The following is a 19,970-nucleotide window of genomic DNA, read 5'->3' on the forward strand; positions in this document are numbered from 1 at the left end:
ATAACTAAAGAGGGGTTGTAGGCGACTAAATAGAAGCTATTCGTAATTCAAGAAGCTGACCAACGAAAACCGTCATACTGAGGATCAAGAGAATAAGATAAATAACTTAGAGATGTAGATGTAGTGGTTCTTTTAGTAGACGTAGACTCAGAACTAGTGGCCACCATATGCTCATGTAGATGGACTTTAGTTATGTATAATTTTTGTATAATTTGTAATTTTTTATTTTGTAAAATATTTTTTAAATTTTTATATTCAATAACATAATTTTTTCTATACATTGTTTATTTTATTTTTAAATTTTATTATTTTATGAATCATTTAATATGCAAGAAATAAAAAAATTGCTAGTGAATTTAAAATTTTTTGGTAGAGATTTCTACAAAATAAAATTTATCTTAATGAAATTAAAATTCATTGTCAAATATTTCTACCAAATTTAAATTCGCTAGCAGAGAGAAATTCTCTTGACCACGTGGTTTGTGCTTACGGAGTCACGAGCAAACTTGGGGTTTCATATATGGCCGACAAAGACTTGTCCAGTCTCGTCTAAACCACTCTGTTCATGTTTTATTTGGAGATCGATTGAAGAAGACACAGAGATATATAATAGATTATAATTGTTGGGTTCTTTAATGAGATTCGTTTGCTAGCAAGCTTCTCAGGTTCTGAAGCATCCAGTAATTACATGGACAAAACACAAACAGGAAAGATTTCTGAAACGATCAGTGGAGCTGACTGATGGCCATCATAAGAGACGGATTTGCAGCGGTAAATCCGCCGTCGACGAGGAGATTGAGGCCACTGACGTAACTGGCGTCATCACTGGCCAAGTACAGAGCGGCTCGAGCAACGTCGTCAGGCTTCAGTTGCGCACCCTTGAGATTACCCACCTCGCTCATGAACTTGGCGAACTCGTTCGGATCGGCGACAGGCCCCTGGTTTTTGTTGATATTAGTTCCGACTACGTACGGCGAGACGCAATTGACTCTGATTCCAAACTCGCCCAACTCCGCAGACAAATTCTGCGCCAAACCCAGTAATCCTCTTTTGGATGCGACGTAGGAGTGCTCCGGCATGCAGGCGATGGACGCCGTGGCACTTCCGGTGAAGAGGATGCAGCCTTGTCTTCTGGGGACCATAACTCTGGCGGCGTGCTTGGCACCCATGACTGCTCCGACGAGATTCACCTGCAGTACCTTCTCCAGCTGCGACTTCTCTATGGTGAGGATGCTCATGCAGCCGACGTTCATGATTCCGGCATTGTTGAACATGATGTCGAGCTTCCCGTACTTCTCCACGGCGAAATCAACCGCGTCCCGGATGTCGTTCTCGCTGGTGACATCGCAGTGGACGTAGATGACGTTGTCGTCGAGTTCCTCGCAGATGGATTTCCCCCGCTCGGCCTGCACATCCGCTATGATAACATACGCTCCATGGGTCCAGAAGAGACGGGCGGTGCTCTCGCCGATGCCGCTTGCACCGCCGGTGATGATTGCTACCTTCCCTTCTAGTCTCCGGGCTGTGGTCGCCATCTTCGAGGTATCTGCAACTGGGTGTGGAAGAGATTGGATAAGTGTGGAGGCATATATAAGCCAACTACAGATTAAATTAATACGGGATATCAACGATCTCGAAAATATTTCACCACAGGAATAATAAACTTACGGAAGGTCCATTTGAAGGAGATCCCATCGAGAGATTTAACGTGGGAAGGAGCTCGTGGGAAGCCACTAGGCGTAAGAACGTTGACTGCTCTGGTTTGTAATAAACTGGAGATTTGTTTACGGTTCGGATCTCCTCCACTTGTTTTATTAGATTGGCGTTTTCACTTTCTGGATTCATTTAACGAGTCATTGAAGCACAATGCGAAGATATCGGGGATGAAGCACGTGGGATGATTTGTTGGGATTCTTGGGAATGGCAAGCTCACCATTGAGGTCCGTCCAAGAGAAAGATAAAGAGAGAGAAAGATAATGGATAATGAGAGAGAAAATAAAATAGATATAGTTTCTCTTGTTTGAATATACATGAAAAATAAAAAATAAAAGAAAATTAGTAATGTTTTTAATTTTTTAAAATTTTCTCTCAAATTTTTATTTCATTTATTCTTCCCCCGAATTCCATTATTTTGTAAGAGAGTGATTTTCTCTAAATGATTCTTTGCTGCCGAACAATAGAAAATATTTTTCTCTCTCCTTTTCTATGGGTTCCAAATAGGCCTTTAAAACATCATGCCTATTAACACAAAGCTAATAAGCGACACAACACACTGCACTAAGCATATGTAAAAAGATCAATAAATTAAAGATATGCAATCTATGGAATGATCGTGTCACTTCTAAGTTTAATCACATCTGGTAGTCTTAAATACCTTCAACTAGCAAAAAAAACTCTACAGGATGCACAAGATGAAAAATGGGTCCTGAAAAAAAAGCTTACCATTCAATGTTGCCCTTTTTATTTTTTTATTAATTTTATTTTATCCATTATACTTTCTAAGAAATCTTTGAGAATCGGTGCTTGGGTTGGGACACCGTGATGGAGGAGCTTATTACTACATCTATGTTATTTGGTTCAAGTTGGGATCATTACCATTACCTCCAAACTTAGGGGGTAAAGTACAAGAAAGAGGTATTTTATTCTATATGTGTTATGCCCCGGATCGAACACGCGATGAAGACGATGAATAGGGAGGATGGTTGTGATGTTTTGAGCCTTCGAACGGAGCTCAACCCTGGACCTCAAGGGAGAATCCAACCTAGACATCAGAGGGGAGAATCTGACCTGATTACAACTAATTAATTCAATGCTTACCTTCTCATTCATCTTACGCCCTTATATAGGGAATTAGGGAAAACATGCCAAAGGCCATAAGTTCTACAAATTACAAACAAACCCTTAATAATTACAAATAAACCCCTAATGAATAGATAAACCCCTAATATTCAACAAATTACAAATAAACCCCTAATGAATAGAAATTGCAAATAAACCCCTAATGAGTCCATAACATTACTCCCCTCCTGCAGAACGAGCTTGTCCTCAAGCTCAATGTAGAATTTTGTTCGTACAAAAATAGTGCAACCTAGCAGAGGAACAAAATTTTTTTATTTTTTTTTAGGTAACCTCCTCACTGCAATTCTTGCTTATGTTAGTATCATGCAATGCACAGGTTCCAAAACCAGGTTTGATAACTGGTGGTAAACAGAGTCTACTACCTCTGCAATTTCATTATTCAGGCCAGCACTAGATCAAATAACAGCCCACAGAACCTTGGGAGGGTGTTGGTTATCTTTGGCAAGGAGCTCAGTTAAGCACCTAGCCAATACTATCCAAAAGACCGGCCTGGGGCTTTTGTCTGGATCTGACCTGTTGACAAACCCATGGCCATATCAGCAATAAAGGTATCCTCAGTTCCATCACTCCAGTGACTGTTATCAATGCTTTCTCCACACGCTTTGAGTTAGTAAGAAGAAAATGATCTCCAACACTCTGAACTTGCTCCCTAATCTCCTTCGTTAGCTTGTTGTAATGTTCCCAATCAGCCTTAGCAATTCGATCCGCAATAGACACAAGTGGGTAGTAGGCCACAAAGGACTTGTAGACAATCTTTAAGTTGTCTCCTGAAATTTTCTGGGAGCTATCATGGTTTGCCACATTGAAATTCAAATCATATGACTTATCCTCATGGTCAGAGAACTCAGATGCGGCGACATCCATGCCAATCACCACCTGGCCAGGATATCCGGTTATGGCTCCATGAACAGCACTATGGGCAAGAAGAGTACAGTAGATGTTGTCTGATGCATTACTAGGAATTACACGGATCATGTAAGTTGGATCAATATACTGCAGGTTTATTGTTGTCTTCTAGCTGTTTGGGAAATGATCATTGACTTTTTGAGACTACCAGAGGCCAACATGAAGGAGTAAATGAGTCCTTGATGTATCTTTTGTATCCATATGACTCATGTTGTGAGCAACATACTCCTGCCCAACACCTTCGGCTAACACAATGATAATATGCCCATTTTCTTTAATTCGCTGCTAGAAAAATTCAAAAAGTCCACCTTCCCCTTCTAAGTAAAATTGAGACTCAGGAATTAAGCAACAATCCACATCTCGGCTTGCCAAAGTAGCATACATAGCTATAAACCCACTGTAACGACCCCTAAGTTTCACAATTCCAACACCATTCTCAACAATTTCAAATGCAATGTGTGCAACATTAATAGGCCTCTGAGCCTCTTCTACAGCTGTGTCAAAACCGAAGGATTTGTTGATCACTGCAATGTCATTATCAATAGTTTTAGGGATTCCAGCAATAGTGACCAGGAGCCTGCGTTGCTCAATTTCCTCATATATGGCATATGCTCCTTTTTGGGTTCCATGACCTCCAATTATGTAAACCTTCTCCTGAGGACCTGCACGTCGAAAATGTACTCCTCGTTGCCTATTTTGCTGGACAACAATCTTATGGGTAACCACAACTTCTGGATTGACAAAGTTCTGGTTAAGGCTTTGAAAGGCAGGGGTTTTTTCCTCTGAAAATCGGTTTCCAATTGAGAAACCCAGAAGGACAGCATCAATTCCATCCTTTGATAAAGCAAGGCATCTGACAAGCTCTGTTACTATGTCCATATGAATCAACACCGTATCAAATAGCCCCGGAGTGTCAATAACATTCACAACATGTCCATCTCCAAGAAAAGTTTTATGCAATTCACAGTTAGTCGGAACACCAGAAGCCTTAGTCTTTGAAAGAAAGACCTTCCGTCCAAGTTTCAGCTTCAACTTGACTACCCAAAAGAATTCTATCTCCCTGAAATCCAGAAAAGGAAATCGCCCCTCTACAATTTGACAATTCACCTCCCCACAGCTACTGTACACATCCACCGAAAAAAAAACCCACCAAAAAAAAAATTCCCGACGTTCCTAGAAAATTAGTTTTACAGATTCTAGCATCATCCCAACAATTTGATCTCGACTGGCATAGACCCAAGCCGAAATTCCCGCATTTGGGCTCTGGTTTGTGGCTTCCCGATAGAGAGAGCTTTCGTTCCCAATTTTCGAGCAGCGTTGCTGCTGCTCAGCACCTTGGAGGCCCTTCAACCTCATGGAACCATAGATTTGAACATAAAATAGATGGCGCTTCAAAATATTACCCCAAATTTCGTTGGATATGGTTCCCCGCTGGGCTTCTGAGGGCAAGGGTGAGGGTGAGGGTGAGGATGAGAATCCGGAAACCAAAGCCCACCAGATTTGTTTCCGATGGCGCCGACGGAGCCTCCTCCATGTCCGGTGGTGAAAGGCAAACCTGCGCTGATGTGGTGAATATGGCAACCGCTCGTCGGCCCGTTCCGGCGGAATTTGTGCCCCATAAACCTTTAGTTCAGCTAGTGTCGTGGTTTTCTTCATCGGTGGAAGATGTATGGTTTTGTGGGAGACAAGGGAGGGGAAACACCCCTCTGATGTGCATGATTTGGGGTTGCCGCCGTCTGATGTCTGGGTCGAAATAGTCACCGGAATATATTCCTTTTGCAGATCAGGATGGGGTTCTGCTCGCCGTGAGTCATGTTGGTGTGCTTCCAGATTTAAGTTCTCCCCCGATCTGACCAACACCAACGATGTCGTAGCCAAAAAACCCTCTGATTTTCCCAAATCGTCGTCATTGTTCGGCTTTGAAATTCCGTGTGCGAAAATCTTAATTTGTGGTGACGCAAAGCCTCTTTGCTCCACCGGATCTGAGGACCTCAAATCCTCTGCAGAGGCTTCGGCTGGTCGACGGGACAAAGTCGTTACTTGGTCACCCGATTTGCTGTCGGAGATAGCTTCTCCAGCGAATGCCTCTCGATACTCCGTTGTTAGCCAATACTTCACCCAGGCATCACGCCATTTCTGTATCTCTTCCACTGCAAAGCCATCTGTAGCCATTTCACGGACTTGTCCGTGCATCGCCAAACATGGGTCTTCATGGCACATCATGTTCCCGCTCTGATACCAAATGTCAAGTACCTAACCAATACTATCCAAAAGACCAGCCTGTTAGGAACAGAAGACATAGGTACTTAACCCAAGACCATAACATCACACCCCACCTTCACGAGCCGACGACCACAGCGGCGCAACGACACTGGCCCAACCGCAGCATCGCAACAGCGGTGCGACCTACCAGTATTTTAATCCAGCCTTTATGCGCAACACAACGGCACTGGCCCAACCGCAGCATCGCAACAGTGGCGCGACCTACCAGTATTTAAATCCAGCCTCTGCGCCGTTCCCGGGATTCAAACTCGCGATCGAGCGCTAGCTCTGATACCAAGTTGTTATGCCCCGGATCGAACATGCGATGAAGACGATGAATAGGGAGGATGGTTGTGATGTTTTGAGCCTTCAAAGGGAGCTCAACCCTGGACCTCAAGGGAGAATCCGACCTAGACCTCAGAGGGGAGAATCTGACCTGATTACAACTAATTAATTCAATGCTTACCTTCTCATTCATCTTACGCCCTTATATAGGGAATTAGGGAAAACATGCCAAAGGCCATAAGTTCTACAAATTACAAACAAACCCCTAATAATTACAAATAAACCCCTAATGAATAGAAATTGCAAATAAACCCCTAATGAGTCCATAACAATATGTTGTAGTAAGTTTTATGTGACCAAAATATTCAAGAAAGGGAGAGCACAAAAGACGAAGTTTTTGCATCTATGGAAAATTGTATTTGTCAAGAACTTTTTTCAGCAAAAGAAAATTGAAGACCAAAAATCCTTTTTATTGCAAGCTAAAGTTATAAACTCCACCTTGAGGGAGAGTGTTGAAGAGCAAATATAGAAGAGTCTTACATGATTCTCACAATAAAAAGTCTTACAGAGCCACAATTATTATAGAAGGAGGTCTCACATAAGATTTCAGTTTAAAGGTGTTTTAGTTATACTAGTTTTTTATTTATGTTGAGTTATTTAATTAAGCTTGGACTTATCTTTAAGTGGTAGAGTTTGGGTGTAATTGGGACAAAGGTAGTTTAATTGTAAATGGACTATACTACTTTCCTCTACTATAAATAGGGGTTCATGTACTCTTATTACACCAAGTCAATACAGTTTTTTCTCTTTTCCATAAATTCAACAAATTGTGGTTTATGAATAGAAAAAAATGTTCATTCTGAGCTAAACTTGTAAGACTCTATATAATAGGAGTCAAGGTTCATATACAAGAAGAGACCAATTGAAGTTTAAATTGCAATAAGTATCATATTAAGATGCAAAAGAAGTCAAGCATAATACTAAAGGAGTTGAGTTGTTATGCCCCAATATCTAACTTGCAAGATATCGGGCATGACAAAACCTCTTTTGAGTGTTTTTTTTTTTTTTTTTACCAGACATCATTACAACGTTTTGACACTTGCCATAATATCATACTCTCAGAAAAACACTCCTAAGTTACAAAAAAATATACATACATTGAAGGGCCTATTATCATATGCCTTTCTTTGTAAGCTACATACTTAGACACATTTCCATGTATCCCAAGGTACTGACCTTCCAAAGTGTAAGTTTAAAACATATAATTATCTCAACAAACTTAAACTCTTACACCTACCCAATCTTCTATTCATGACTCCTTGTGTGTTTTTGCCTACGTGTGAAGCAAGCTACCTAGCTCCCTTAGTCCTCTGAAAAATGTCAACATATAGGGATGAGCTATTGCCTAGTAAGTCCTACTCATGGTCATTAAGAAATGCAAATAATATAAGCAAACAAAAAAATCAAGGGAACTCCGGTTCAATACTCAATTTCAATTTGTAACCAAATCATACATTTGCTTGTTATACCACATTTTCATTTCATAAGAAAAAGATCATTGTATATTTTCCTTACACACACACATGCCCTTGTTGGTCATCAAACAAAGTCTTTATAGTTGCCTTACACATATACATACCCTTATTGGTCAACCAACAAGGTCCTTATTGTTGATGCCCTTCTTGATTTGATAACAAAACTTACTTGAGTTAACAATTGCAATTCAAGTATTTTAAATGCATTTTTTTCAAGAGACACAAAACTCAAAGCTCTAAGCAATGCATCAGCACAAGCTTCTCAATGACCTCAAGCTCTATGGAATGTCAAAGAATTCTTGAAGAAGTACCATAAAAAATAAGCGAATAATTGAAGACTAGGTAGTCTAAGAAAATGTCAAAACTCAGTCTATGTAAGAGAGCAACCCAATTCTTCCAAAACTTGAGGTACAATATAAATTTTGACTACATAGGTGATTAGTCAACGATGGAAACGGAAGGCTCAAGAACCATGTCTAAGGATGGCTTAGCAAGGGGCTCTAGAAGAGGTTGGTTAAGTGCCACAAGAGATCGAGCAAGAATTTAAAACCTAGAGGGTATGTTTGGGCATAGTACTATGCAGATCCTCAAGGAGACTAACATTAGCAAAAATAAAGTTTATATGAAGAGATGAAGGTAAAAAATATAACCTTTTTGCTTTTTTAAGTATCCATGAATGATCAAATATATTGCTACCAAGTGAGAGATAATGAAGAAAACAACTAAAACCAAACACACAAGGAGGCAAAGGAAAGAGTGCATAATCTAGAAAAAGTTTTGAGAAAGGTGATTTGTCATTAAATACACTAAAAACATGTGATTAGTAAAATATCAAGTGGTAAAAACAACATAGGGCCAATAAAATTATGAGACATGCTCGAACAATATTAAAACTCCTAATAGGAAACCCCAACTAATAATCAAACTTTAAACAAGACTTTCACCAAGAAAACAGTTAAACTACTACTAGGAGGCTGGTGCCCCTCTCCTTCTTGTTTGTAGCCCAAGGCATGTTACAAACTTCCCGATTATCCTTCTAACATTACTTGTTGTTGAATTTATGGAAAAGAGAAATACTTCTTTGACTTAATGTAATCAAAGTACATGAACCTCTATTTATAATAGAGGAAGGTAATAGAGTCTAATTACAATTAGACTACCTTTGTCCCAATTACACCCAAATTGTAACACTTAAAGATAAGTCCTAGCATAATTAAATAACCCAATATATATATATATATATATATATATATATATATATATATAGAGAGAGAGAGAGAGAGAGAGAGAGAGAGAGAGAGAGAGAGAAGACAAACATGACTAAAACTCTTTTAAACTGAAACTCCTCTGTGAAACCTGCTTTCATAATAATTCTAGCTCTGTAAGACTTCTTATGCTACCTCACGTGATCATGGTGGGTCCCACCAGCTCGTGTGAACATAGTGGATCCATATCTTATGGGTTTGGGCCCATATTCCAACACACTTGGATATGTGGGTCTTCCTTAGTCGTGTGGGCTTGGGCCCATCTTCCAACACTTGCTTACTCCAAACTTAAAAAAAGCTTGTAATACAAAATTTTTGAACTCCATCAAAGAAGAGGCTCTACTCAAGAATGTTCACCCAAACTTCAGAATGTCTAGCTCAAAAAGAGGGTAAAAGAATAAAAATGATTAAAGGAGTTCACTCAAAATTTAGAATGTCCAACCCAAAAAGAGGGTAAAAGAATAAAAATGATAAAAGGAGTTGACCACATCGCAAAGAATCAACCACTTCAATAAGATATGAAGAAAAGAGGCATAATGAAAAAATAAGTCAAGCAAAAAGCAAAGTGTCGACTACTTGAAGAAATAGAAAAACATAGAAGTCTAATAGTAAGCAAAGTAGTCAATCGCTTGAAGAAACAAAAAAATAAAAGGAGTCGACCTCATGAAGAAACCAAAAAGAAAAGCAGTTCGCTTTCAAAAGCAATGGGCCACTTAAAATAAAAGCATTGGACCACTTCAAAGCAATCGACCACTATCTCTAGCAGAACTAGGCAGAGAAAGAAAAAAATCGACCATTGTGAGAGGAGTCGACTACATTTACTCACAAAATCAAGCCATTTAAACAAAAAAGAAACTGGCCAAGTTTTGTAGAAATTCAAATTTTATAAATTTTTGAACCCAAACTAGAAGTTGTAGGTCTTATAATCTTGTAAGTGTCCTATCAACATATTTAGTAGCAAAAAGAGGATTTATTTTTTATTTTTCATATTTTTTGGAGTTAGTTTTCACCTAGTTTTGCTACATACCAAAAGGAGCCTTATCCAATCATAACAACTAGGTTTTTTTTTAAAACATTTGGAATCATATTGTTTAAACCAAACTTGCCCCAAATGAACCATCCCTTTTGTCACAATGAAAAATAAGTCTCCCAAGCCCTTACACTCGTTTTGAGAAATTTTAGTTTCCTCCAAGCATTGAAAAGGAAGCCAAATTATGAAGTGTTCTCCGTTGAGCTAAGTATTTCAATGGTTATATTTCTAAATATTGATTGAATACTTAGAATTCAACTTGCCCAACGTGTGCCAAGAAATTTTAAGATTATATTTAATTTACTACTTGAAATCTGTTTTGAAAACCTATCCTATTTTCAAATATTCTCATTCATGTTAAGATGATGATTTATTGAAAGGGCATTTCAAATCCAAGTATTTACATGTATATTACTTATTGAAAACCTATCCTATTTTCAAATATTACTTATTGAAAACCTATCCTATTTTCAAATATTACTTATTGAAACTTGGGGATAAGATTTCAAATCCAAGTATTTACATGTATATAACTTGAGACATATTTCCAATACGTGGTCGAGTACAATAAACTAGTGTCATAACACTGAAACCATTCATTAAAGTTCATATTACTACTTGTGGGTTATATTTTGAAATCAATTATTATATTGAGTTGTTTTGTGTATATTGCCCAACTTGAAAACCAATCCCAGATTTACATTGAGCCAATATTTCCAAATCAAGTCATTGAAGACCATTTTGAGCTCCCTATATTTTCAAATCAAGTCATTAAAGACTATTTTGAGTTGCCTATATTTTCAAATCAAGTACTTGAGGACTATTTTGAGGTGATGATTACATTGAGTGGCATAAGTCCCTATGTTGGTAGCATTATAATTTGTTATAGATGTTGTAGGGCAATCCAATCTTAATGGACCCTCAAGGTGCTAAAACATCTTTGTTGGTGGACTTGCAATCCGCATAATGATTATGAACCACCTAAAAACCATGTGTGTGCTTGTCTGTGATTGCTTCCACTTGTACTTTGATCACTCTGCATAAACATAAACAGTAAAATTGACTCTTCACATTGAATTAATTAAAATAAAAAATTAACTAACCTCTTCAGCCTCCCCCTCTAGGTTAGTCTAAAATCCTTCAAAGAAGGGATATTCATTGACATCGGTGTATTTGATAATGGTTTGTGCATGTTTTTATACTTTGATTAAGATATTATGTGAGACTTCTTATGATTGCATGCATGCATAAATTAAGGGGAAGTAGAAAATGATGTAGTTGTACACAAGAAAACTATACATGTCATAGAAAGGGAGAGTAAAATGCAATAGCCGAGGAAAGAGAGCATGCATAATAATAGGGGGAGCATATTTGTAGTCCCCATAAATTTTTTAATGATGTCAAAAGGGGGAGAAAATATTAAATATGCATATAAAATTCTAACAAAGAGGGGGAAAAATTTAGTAGAATTCTCATATTAAACAACTCAAATGGGAAAATAAGCATAGTTTTAAATTTAGGGAGAATCAAGATAGAAGTATTAGATATCATACTTAGGGTGAGTTTTTTACAATTCTCATTTATATTTATGCACTCACTTGCAATCATATTTTTATAAGCTTGTCAGTATTTATCATCATAAAAAAAGGAGAATGTTGTCTCAAGATCCCCATTGAGAAAATTTGGATGGCAAAAAACACTTAAAGTTACTAATGATGTGCATTAAAAATGATTTACAACTCAAAAAGACCCTAAAAGATATTTTTGAGAGCATACTCATTCAACTTGCACATGACCAATTGGACGACCTATACAAAAAGGAAGCAAGCAACCCACAATAGAAAGTACAGTACAAAATGGCGTAGTAGTATCATTTGACAAAGCAAGAGATCTCTACACAACAAGCATGGAAAGTCTTAAAAAAGAAAGAGAAAATAAAAGAGAAAGAAAGAAGAAACACATGGCCAAAGAAGACCATCTGACTAGACATCATCTGTCCAACCAAATAGAAGAAAGAAAAACCATGTAGTAGAATATATGAAAAAGAAAAGAGGAAGAAATAAAGGCATATGAAGGAAGTTGCCCAATTGGGTTAGAGTCAACTAGATAACTCATACAAATAGTCCAGAAAGGTAGGAGGGAGGAGATAAAAGCTCATTCCTCTGAGTTTTGACCAATAAAATAGTGCATAGAAAAAGACCTAAGAGCAAAGATGCAATCGACTGTTTGGCTACAACTTGACCAACTAAGTGGAAAGAGAAAGTCTTGGGTCATAGTCTTAGATTGAGATGACCAGACGAATAAAGAGCACAGAGGCATGACGTAAAAGGAGTACTAAAGAAGTTGACCTACCAATGTCAAGACGACCAAACGAGTTCAGAAAGAAAAATGTCTTTCTTGAGTCGTTCGACCAGTTGAGCATACAACCAGTTCAAATGAAGTCAGATGAGAAAGAGGCGTCCAATGAAGATTGGCCTATTGAGTCAAAGTCACCTGGATGACTCACTTTAGAAGAATAAGATTGAAGACTTCAATTAGGCTAAGATAGATGTCCAATATCTATAAGTGACATGTCCATACAATTAGTAACCATTACAAAAAATTTAACCATTTTCTCATAAATTTTAACATAGATTTGTCAAGATTTCAAAAAGGACAAAAGGCCATTTTTGAGCTCCATGGTTCAATTTTTGAACATTGAGAACTCAACTATATAACTTGATTTCGCCCCAAAATATATCCCTCTTGACTCCTATAGCAAAAACTACCACTCCTAAGTTTGGTGCTTTGAAACTGAATTTGGAGATTGGAGTCGTAATTTGAAAAGCTATATAAGAAAGAGTTAAGTACTTCTTGTGATTTTATTTTGAAACCCTATTTGCTTACCTTGATTCTTGCTAGTCTTCATATATAATTACTTTGAAATCATATTGATTGTTTTAGTAAGTGAAATTGAAGTAGTTGTTGCATCTATTTGAATCCATCCAAAGTAGTAGAAAGGAACCATTTATATTGGTTTATTGGTGGTGGTGGTGAACTTTGATTATGTTTACTTATACATGAATGTAAAATTACTTGTACAGGTTGTCTTAATTGAATAAATAAAAGCACACATAGAATTTTAAGTCAAAAGGAGTCAAATTAACAAAGCTATTCAATGTTTCAAAGTCCTATGGACATATTTAAGTTGAAGTTTTCACAAATGTAAATTGGGCCGGTTCTCCTAATGATAGGAAGTCATCTTTAGACTATTGCATTAGGGATGTTAACAATCTTATCACTTAGCCAAATAAGAAATAAAGTGTGGTGGCAATATCAAGTGCAAAGGCAAAATATTGTGCTATGACTCATGTGTTGGTCTAGGTGGCTTCTCAAGAGGGGCGTAAATCAAGATTTTAAATTAAAATTGTAACTAAGCTAAACGTTCATATAAGTTGTGATCAATTTAAACGCAAAAATCTTATTGTCCATATAAAGGCGATATAGATAAACACATTCAACACATATGCACACAACCAAGGGACACGAGATTTTTTTTATCGATGTTCCCCTATTGGTAGTCATTGCCCAAGAACCCTTGCTTGGGAAATTTCCATTATATGCTCTAATAGCTAGAAATTTCAAAGAGTTTCAAACATTCTTAAGCTACGTGTAATCCCACTTACATGATTTCTAATCTCCCAATAGATTCGATATAAAGGAGTAGATTCTGGATCTAGTCATGTACTCCCCCTTCTAGATTCCTGGTTCTAGAAAGCAATTCCTCTAGCTTTCTAGGCACTAGTGAACCTATAAAAGAAGAAATGAAAAAACAAAAGTCGAATAAAAACTTAGAATTTCTTCTTAATATGGGGGACAACCCTTTTCCAAATGAGAAACAGGTTTCCAAAATGTGTAAACAAGAATGTCTAAAGTGAAGGAGCTTGATGGAACTAAGTATGCTTTGGAAATTTTGTGAGATGTAGGAAGATTTGAGAAAATTAGGGTTTTTCTCTCAAAGGGGGTAAAATTGGAACTTTGATGCTCAAATTAATTTTATAGAGTTTGGGTATGCAAGTAAAATCTCAACTCATATTCCTCAAGATGTTTGGAGTGGTATTTATAAGTTTCTCAAGCCAAATTAGCAATTTTTTGCTCGTTTTCAAAAATCAATTTGTTGATTGATCGATCACTATAAAGTGATTGATCGATCAATCAATCATAATGGTTATTTTTCTGTCAGGATGTGACTTATTAATTGATGGATTGATCAATTAATAAGTTGTCATTGGTCCTAGAAAATTAAATTGATCAATCATTATCAGTGGATGATCGATCAATCGAAATTCCATCTGGTTTGTGCAATACAAGTATGATTGATCAGTGATCTTCCAATGATAGATCATGCTTTATGTCACTGATAGGGAAGATTATGTCTAATTGATCAATCTGGTGGGATGCTTGATCATTCCATATAAATTCTGCTTCCCTAGATAATATTGATCAATCAATTTAAAAGGGATGATCGATCATGCTTTATAGCATGATATGACCATGTTCTGGATGATCAATCGATTGACTTAGGTTGATTGATCATGCTTTATAAGCTTGACCTATGTGCTTCCCAGTGCCAATTCATTTAAATGAACTTTAAAAACATGGGAATGAATGATCCTAAGTGCTCTAACATGTTTGAAAAGATGTATATGATATTTTAAAACATGTATGAATACAAAGTACGTCCTAAAGTTTTTTCCTGAGTTCAAGTGATATTTTAGTTTTGGGAAAAGGCTAAAACTTGTGTTATGATTTCAAAACCTTTGTATGTGATGATTTTGAGCATGGTTATGAAAACATGAGGTGTCCTAAAGCTCCAATGTAAATATGTGCTTAAATATCAGAATTTTGGATGACTATATACTTACATGATTAAAATTCTTAAGATTTATAATTTAAACTCAACTCTTAAGTCTTCAATTCTTCACTCATATTTTTTTTGTAAGTTCTTCTTAGCAATAATCTTCAAGGTCATTTTGCTTTGGGTTTTGACTTGGTGACTTGATTTATCATTCTTTTTGCTTGAACTTTGCCATAGGTCGCATAATGTAGGTGTCAAAAGGTTTTTACGTCTAATCACACTAATAACACCGCTAGTAGCAAAATTTCAAGGTACCCATTTTGTTATCATAAAAATACTGGAGATCAACATGATTTTTTATTTTTCCATAGGTCTAACATCATGGAATAAGTGAGATGATTTAGCTGAAATAATTATTAGCACTTTGTCTGAGAGAAGGTACAAGCTGGAATCATTAACATGTACTATATTCCAACCAAGAATAAATTTGTAGACATCTTTACAAACGCAATTCCAATTGGTCCATTTCATAGTTCTTATTCCAAGATAGGAATTTTTTTGTATTTATACATGTTTTAAAATAGTACTATATTCATATTAACTTTCCCTTTTCCCTAGTTTGGTTTTTCTCTTTATTTAGGAGTCTTTGTTCCACTCTTATATGGATAATGTATTTTTTTGTTATTATGCAATATTTTTTACTCATTATAAATAAAGATGAAAGGTTGTACCCAATTCAAGGGAGTCTCTTCTCCTTAAGACTCTGTTCTCTCTTCAATAAGCTTCTCTTTTTCCTCTCTTCTCGAGCTTTTTAGTTCTTCTTTTCTCTTTTTCTCTCTCTTCACCACTCTCACTAAAGCCAAGTATAACATGTGTTAAGGCTCTGGAATTTAACAAAACTAAACTATAGATTTTTTTGCCTTAGTTCAGCCTGACCTGCTTGAGATACACTAGTAGACTACATGGGTCTTGACGAAGCTTACACTAGTAGATTACCTGCTCTTTACAAACAACAAAACAACCCAATCATTTCAATCTATTGGAGGTTCACACGAAACCTCTAAATTTCTAGGCACCAAACCCATAAGAGAAAAGAAACAACGCCTCATGTACCGCGTTAGCCACACCTCTACCAGAAAGAGACGAGCAGAGAAAAAAAGAATCTTTACTGTGTGGACCCCATTGTCTGTGGAGCGGAACAGCGATAAACAACAACGTATTAGAACACTCCACCAACCTTTTGTCTTCTGTCTCTTCTTGATACTGGTTCAAATCTATGTTGGTGTAGGGTAAACTGTCTAATGGCGATACCTCACTTGTTTAACTTTTGCGTTATACCGCCTAAATGCTATTCGTTTCTAGGCCCACCGTTTCCGTCTTGTAGGAAACTGATCATTTCTTGCTCTGCCGAGAAGTCCAGGTTCTTCGCTCTTTGCTGAAATCTTTTTTCTGTTTAAATTTCATGTGAGTAAGAATGATTCCGCTACTAATGTTTGCCACTGAGTTTTTTAACATGTTTGTTCATATGCTTGTCTCGTAGAGTGTTTTGCATTTTACTCAACCTTTACTAGTTTGGTTTTGCTCGTGGGTTTTGAATTTTGATGTTCTGAATTTTTCGTTTCTTTGTTATCGATTCATTTGATGAGTAACGGTATACGACCTGGAAAGATGCGTTTATTTCTGCTTATAACCCGTTCAAGCCTTTATGGCCCTTCTTTTGATAGGCAATAATTTTTTTTATCTTCTTTGCTTATTTGCTTTTCTGAAGCTGCTATCTCTAGCTTGATTGCATCTTCATGTTCAGAACTTCTGTTTGTATTTATGAACAAGCGATTAATAGAGCATGATTTACATTCTCATTTGACGATTTTCCTTTCCCTGAGCTGTAAACCAGAAAAACAAATGGGTCTCCTTCAACTAAACTACGAAGCATTTTTTTCTCTAACCTATTAGTTAGTTGATTCATTGAAATTATTGAGTTGTTAAACATATTTCAGTGACAGGGGTAACAAGAGGGTCAAAGCATCAAGACCGACTAAGACCAATGAGGAGCTATGTAGAGATCTCCTAGAGTTTATATCTACAGTTGGGCTTCCGGAGCAATCTGTGCCTACCATAAAAGAGCTTTGTCAACATGGAAGGTTTTTTTCCTTTTCTAGTTTTTGAACATCTTTACATTTTCTTTTAACTGCATGTTCCATGATCTCTATCTCAATTTGTCCATTTTAATATTCCATGTTTTGTCTAGTTTTAGATGGGAATTTTGTGATAAGTAGAGTGGCCTCTTATTGTGCTTAAAGTCGAATAACCCTGAAATGCATCCATTGCCCTCCAATTCTCTCTGTCTCTGTCTGTTTGTCTGTCTGTCTGTCTCTCTCTCTCCCCATCTCTCTCTGTCTCTTTCTGTTTCTTTCTCCATTGTGTGTGTGGTTGTGGGTTTTTGATGGAGAAGGAGGTTGCAATGCAAGAGAACAGGCAGAAGTGAAGTAGTGCACTTCATGATAGATGATTAATAACATCTATATTGAGGCCCCCCTTGTAGGTCTTTTAGTGTGTTATGCTGTTTTCTTTTTGATAAGTGTATTTAGTGTGTTATTCTTACCACCACTGCTCTACTATCTATAATGATAAGGCTGATGTAGGTTCCACCAAATATCCAACCAAGACGAGGTATCCCTTTCCAGTTGTCTTGTGCCACTTTTCTTCATTATTTTTTAGGGCCTCCATTTTTACTATTTAAGAAATAACGACAATGGATTTTTGAGCTTATCCATGTCAAAGCTTTTGACTGGCAATAAAACATGCCATACGCAAATGATCGTAATAGTTGTTATTTTACCTTTTTTTTTTTTTTTTTTTTTTTGAACTACAGTAAACAGCTTCCCCATGCTAGCTCTTTGTTGTCAGACCTTCGACACTATGTACCAGGTAGCAACTCTCATGCCTTAGCATATAGTGACAAAGTAACAGACCAACTGAAATTGCTTAGGATATATCAGATCCTCTTACTTTTTGTTAGTCTTTGAGGTTTTTAATCTGCTGCAAATTGGAGAAAGAGGAGCAGTTGTCTATAATATCTGGATTCATGAAATGTAACCGAAGGAATTTATTCTATAATGAAGAAACAAGTACCTTTATATCGGAGAAAAAGGCAATTTATTCTTTCTGAATTATAAATGTCCATTGAGTGTCTGAATCCTACTAAAAGCTGGATATGACAAAAGTGACCAATAATAAGATGCAAACGTAAGGAACTTGCTGCACACTCTAAGCATTAGTCTCCCCTGGATATTCATTATGAGAACCATGGAATATTAAATGCGAATCTTTCATTTCCAGCTGAGCTGTATGTTTTTCATGTCATGCTTATTTAGAAGGGGCTAGCTGCCTAGCTGTAGAGAGCCCATATCATGTTTTTTTGGGTCAAATTTTGTTTTTTGTGTTTTTATTTTGGTGTTATCTTGCAAAATTCATAGGAAGGACCTTGCATACCTTGTGAGGAGGCGAGGGTACAAGCTAATGCAGGAGCTTCTATTGAGTGCCTCGGAGAATCAGTGTATTGAAGTGGGAAATGTAGAACTTTCATCAAGTGTGACAATGGAGTTAGCCAATCCAAAGGAACCATTAGCTGAAATTCAGGACATTGAAAGTTGTCTTAGCAATAAATCATCAGGTTTGCCTTTTTCTTGTAATATCATACATTTTTCCCTCTTTAGAATGAACCTGAGTATCTGTTGATTGCCTTATATATTTGTAGAAGGTTTGGACTGCAGAACAAAAGAATTTGTTGAAGGTACTTCGTCATTGTTTGAAATATCTACAAGATAATGTTACTCTGACTAACGCTTCTTTGCATATGAAATCGAACCTCTTTCCTCCCAAGACTGAAGACCGACCAATTAGTCTATCTCTTCATAGTGGAGAGTTGGATATCTTTGAAGGTGGACCAGATGGTTCTTTTTTTGCTCTTATGCTATGTAACATCATGAGTTAAAGAAGGGAAAGACAGAATATTTATGAGGTTTGCAGTAAAAGAGTGAATAAGAAAGAGAAAAACTAGAAGAAGGAAGAAGAAGAAGAAGAAGAAGGATATTGCTTATATATTAAGCATAAATTAGGTCCAATTACAAAAATATCCCTCAGCACATACCTATGAATTAAGACCTACAAATTAACTGCCAAAACTACCCCGACAATGTGAAGCACATTTTGACAAATTTGTTTATTATTTTGTTCAATATCTATAGTTGCACATGGCACATATAACATATGACAGCTAAAGGCTGTCATGTAAGGAAAAATTAAAAGCAGGGTTGTAGCATTTCTATTGAAATTTTCAGCTAACTAATGAAAGCTGCAATTCGAAAGAAAAATCTAATTAGATAGGGCTCAAACTGTTGCTTTAATGGCCACTACCTATTGGCCCAAATTTCAAGTACAGTAGTGAAAACCCTTGGATAGATTCACTATTGTCCCTATTGACAAGACTTTTCAAACTATACGTATCCTTCTGCTAGATTATTGGAATTGTGATTCTGGTTGGAAGTAACTACATATGTGGATGTAGTCCATAAATTTCTGTCAATTCTTTTAAGTTTAAGTATCATGAAGAATTATTCTAATGCTCATCTCATGTTTATTTTGTCCCAGAAGCTGAAAATATGGATTGCAGCATTTATAAACTAATACATATGAATCTCTAGGTACATTATCAGTTGGCAATAATCATTCCTTGAGCAGCTTAGATCGTGGATTTTTAATATCATCTTCAAATGATGATGAAGAAGGCAGGAGATGTTCTGAAAGAAAAGTTGACATAGACTTTCAAAATAAAGGCCTTCCCATTGAGACAATGCCAAAGTTGAATAAGGGTCGCATCACTTCCTTGGAGGCTGCAGTAGATGACAATACTAACAGGTTATTATCTTAATGGAGTTCTGCACACTCTTTATTTATTTATTTGTCTGGGGAAGAAATCTTAATCTCTCTCT

The 19,970-nt window shown here is 36.8% G+C and overlaps 2 protein-coding genes across 6 annotated transcripts in view; one reads left to right on the forward strand and one right to left on the reverse strand.

Annotated features, from left to right (window-relative positions):
• Positions 1-606: 606 nt before the first annotated feature.
• Positions 607-1,551, reverse strand: LOC137944705 ((+)-borneol dehydrogenase 1-like). Its single transcript, XM_068790425.1, has one exon. The coding sequence runs from the start codon at positions 1,533-1,535 to the stop codon at positions 726-728; it is 810 nt and encodes a 269-aa protein (XP_068646526.1). The 5' UTR covers positions 1,536-1,551; the 3' UTR covers positions 607-725.
• Positions 1,552-16,244: 14,693 nt separating this feature from the next.
• LOC137944276 (protein PTST homolog 3, chloroplastic) overlaps positions 16,245-19,970 on the forward strand; it is a 41,948-nt gene continuing 38,222 nt past the window's right edge. For 2 of the 5 annotated variants that reach the window (XR_011110800.1, XM_068789911.1), the window contains exons 1-4: positions 16,245-16,399; positions 16,977-17,120; positions 18,456-18,652; positions 19,683-19,896. Coding sequence is in view for 1 of the 5 variants with exons in the window: in XM_068789911.1 (XP_068646012.1) it covers positions 16,281-16,399; positions 16,977-17,120; positions 18,456-18,652; positions 19,683-19,896 (674 nt within the window). In the remaining 4 variants the exon portion in view is untranslated. Of the gene's footprint in view, positions 16,400-16,976; positions 17,121-17,856; positions 17,908-18,455; positions 18,653-19,682; positions 19,897-19,970 lie in introns of those variants that run through there. The other 3 variants (XR_011110802.1, XR_011110801.1, XR_011110803.1) reach the window with 3 other exon arrangements.

This window comes from Aristolochia californica, unplaced genomic scaffold (assembly GCF_029961685.1).
Source record: "Aristolochia californica isolate CCGP_79_NKW_82.1479 unplaced genomic scaffold, dmAriCali1.0.hap1 SCAF_11, whole genome shotgun sequence".
NCBI classification, from domain to species: Eukaryota; Viridiplantae; Streptophyta; class Magnoliopsida; order Piperales; family Aristolochiaceae; genus Aristolochia; species Aristolochia californica.

What these genes read in the sequence shown, in the direction of transcription:
- LOC137944705 (XM_068790425.1), bottom strand. Translation starts at nt 1,535, where the DNA reads ATGGCGACCACAGCCCGGAGACTAGAAGGGAAGGTAGCAATCATCACC.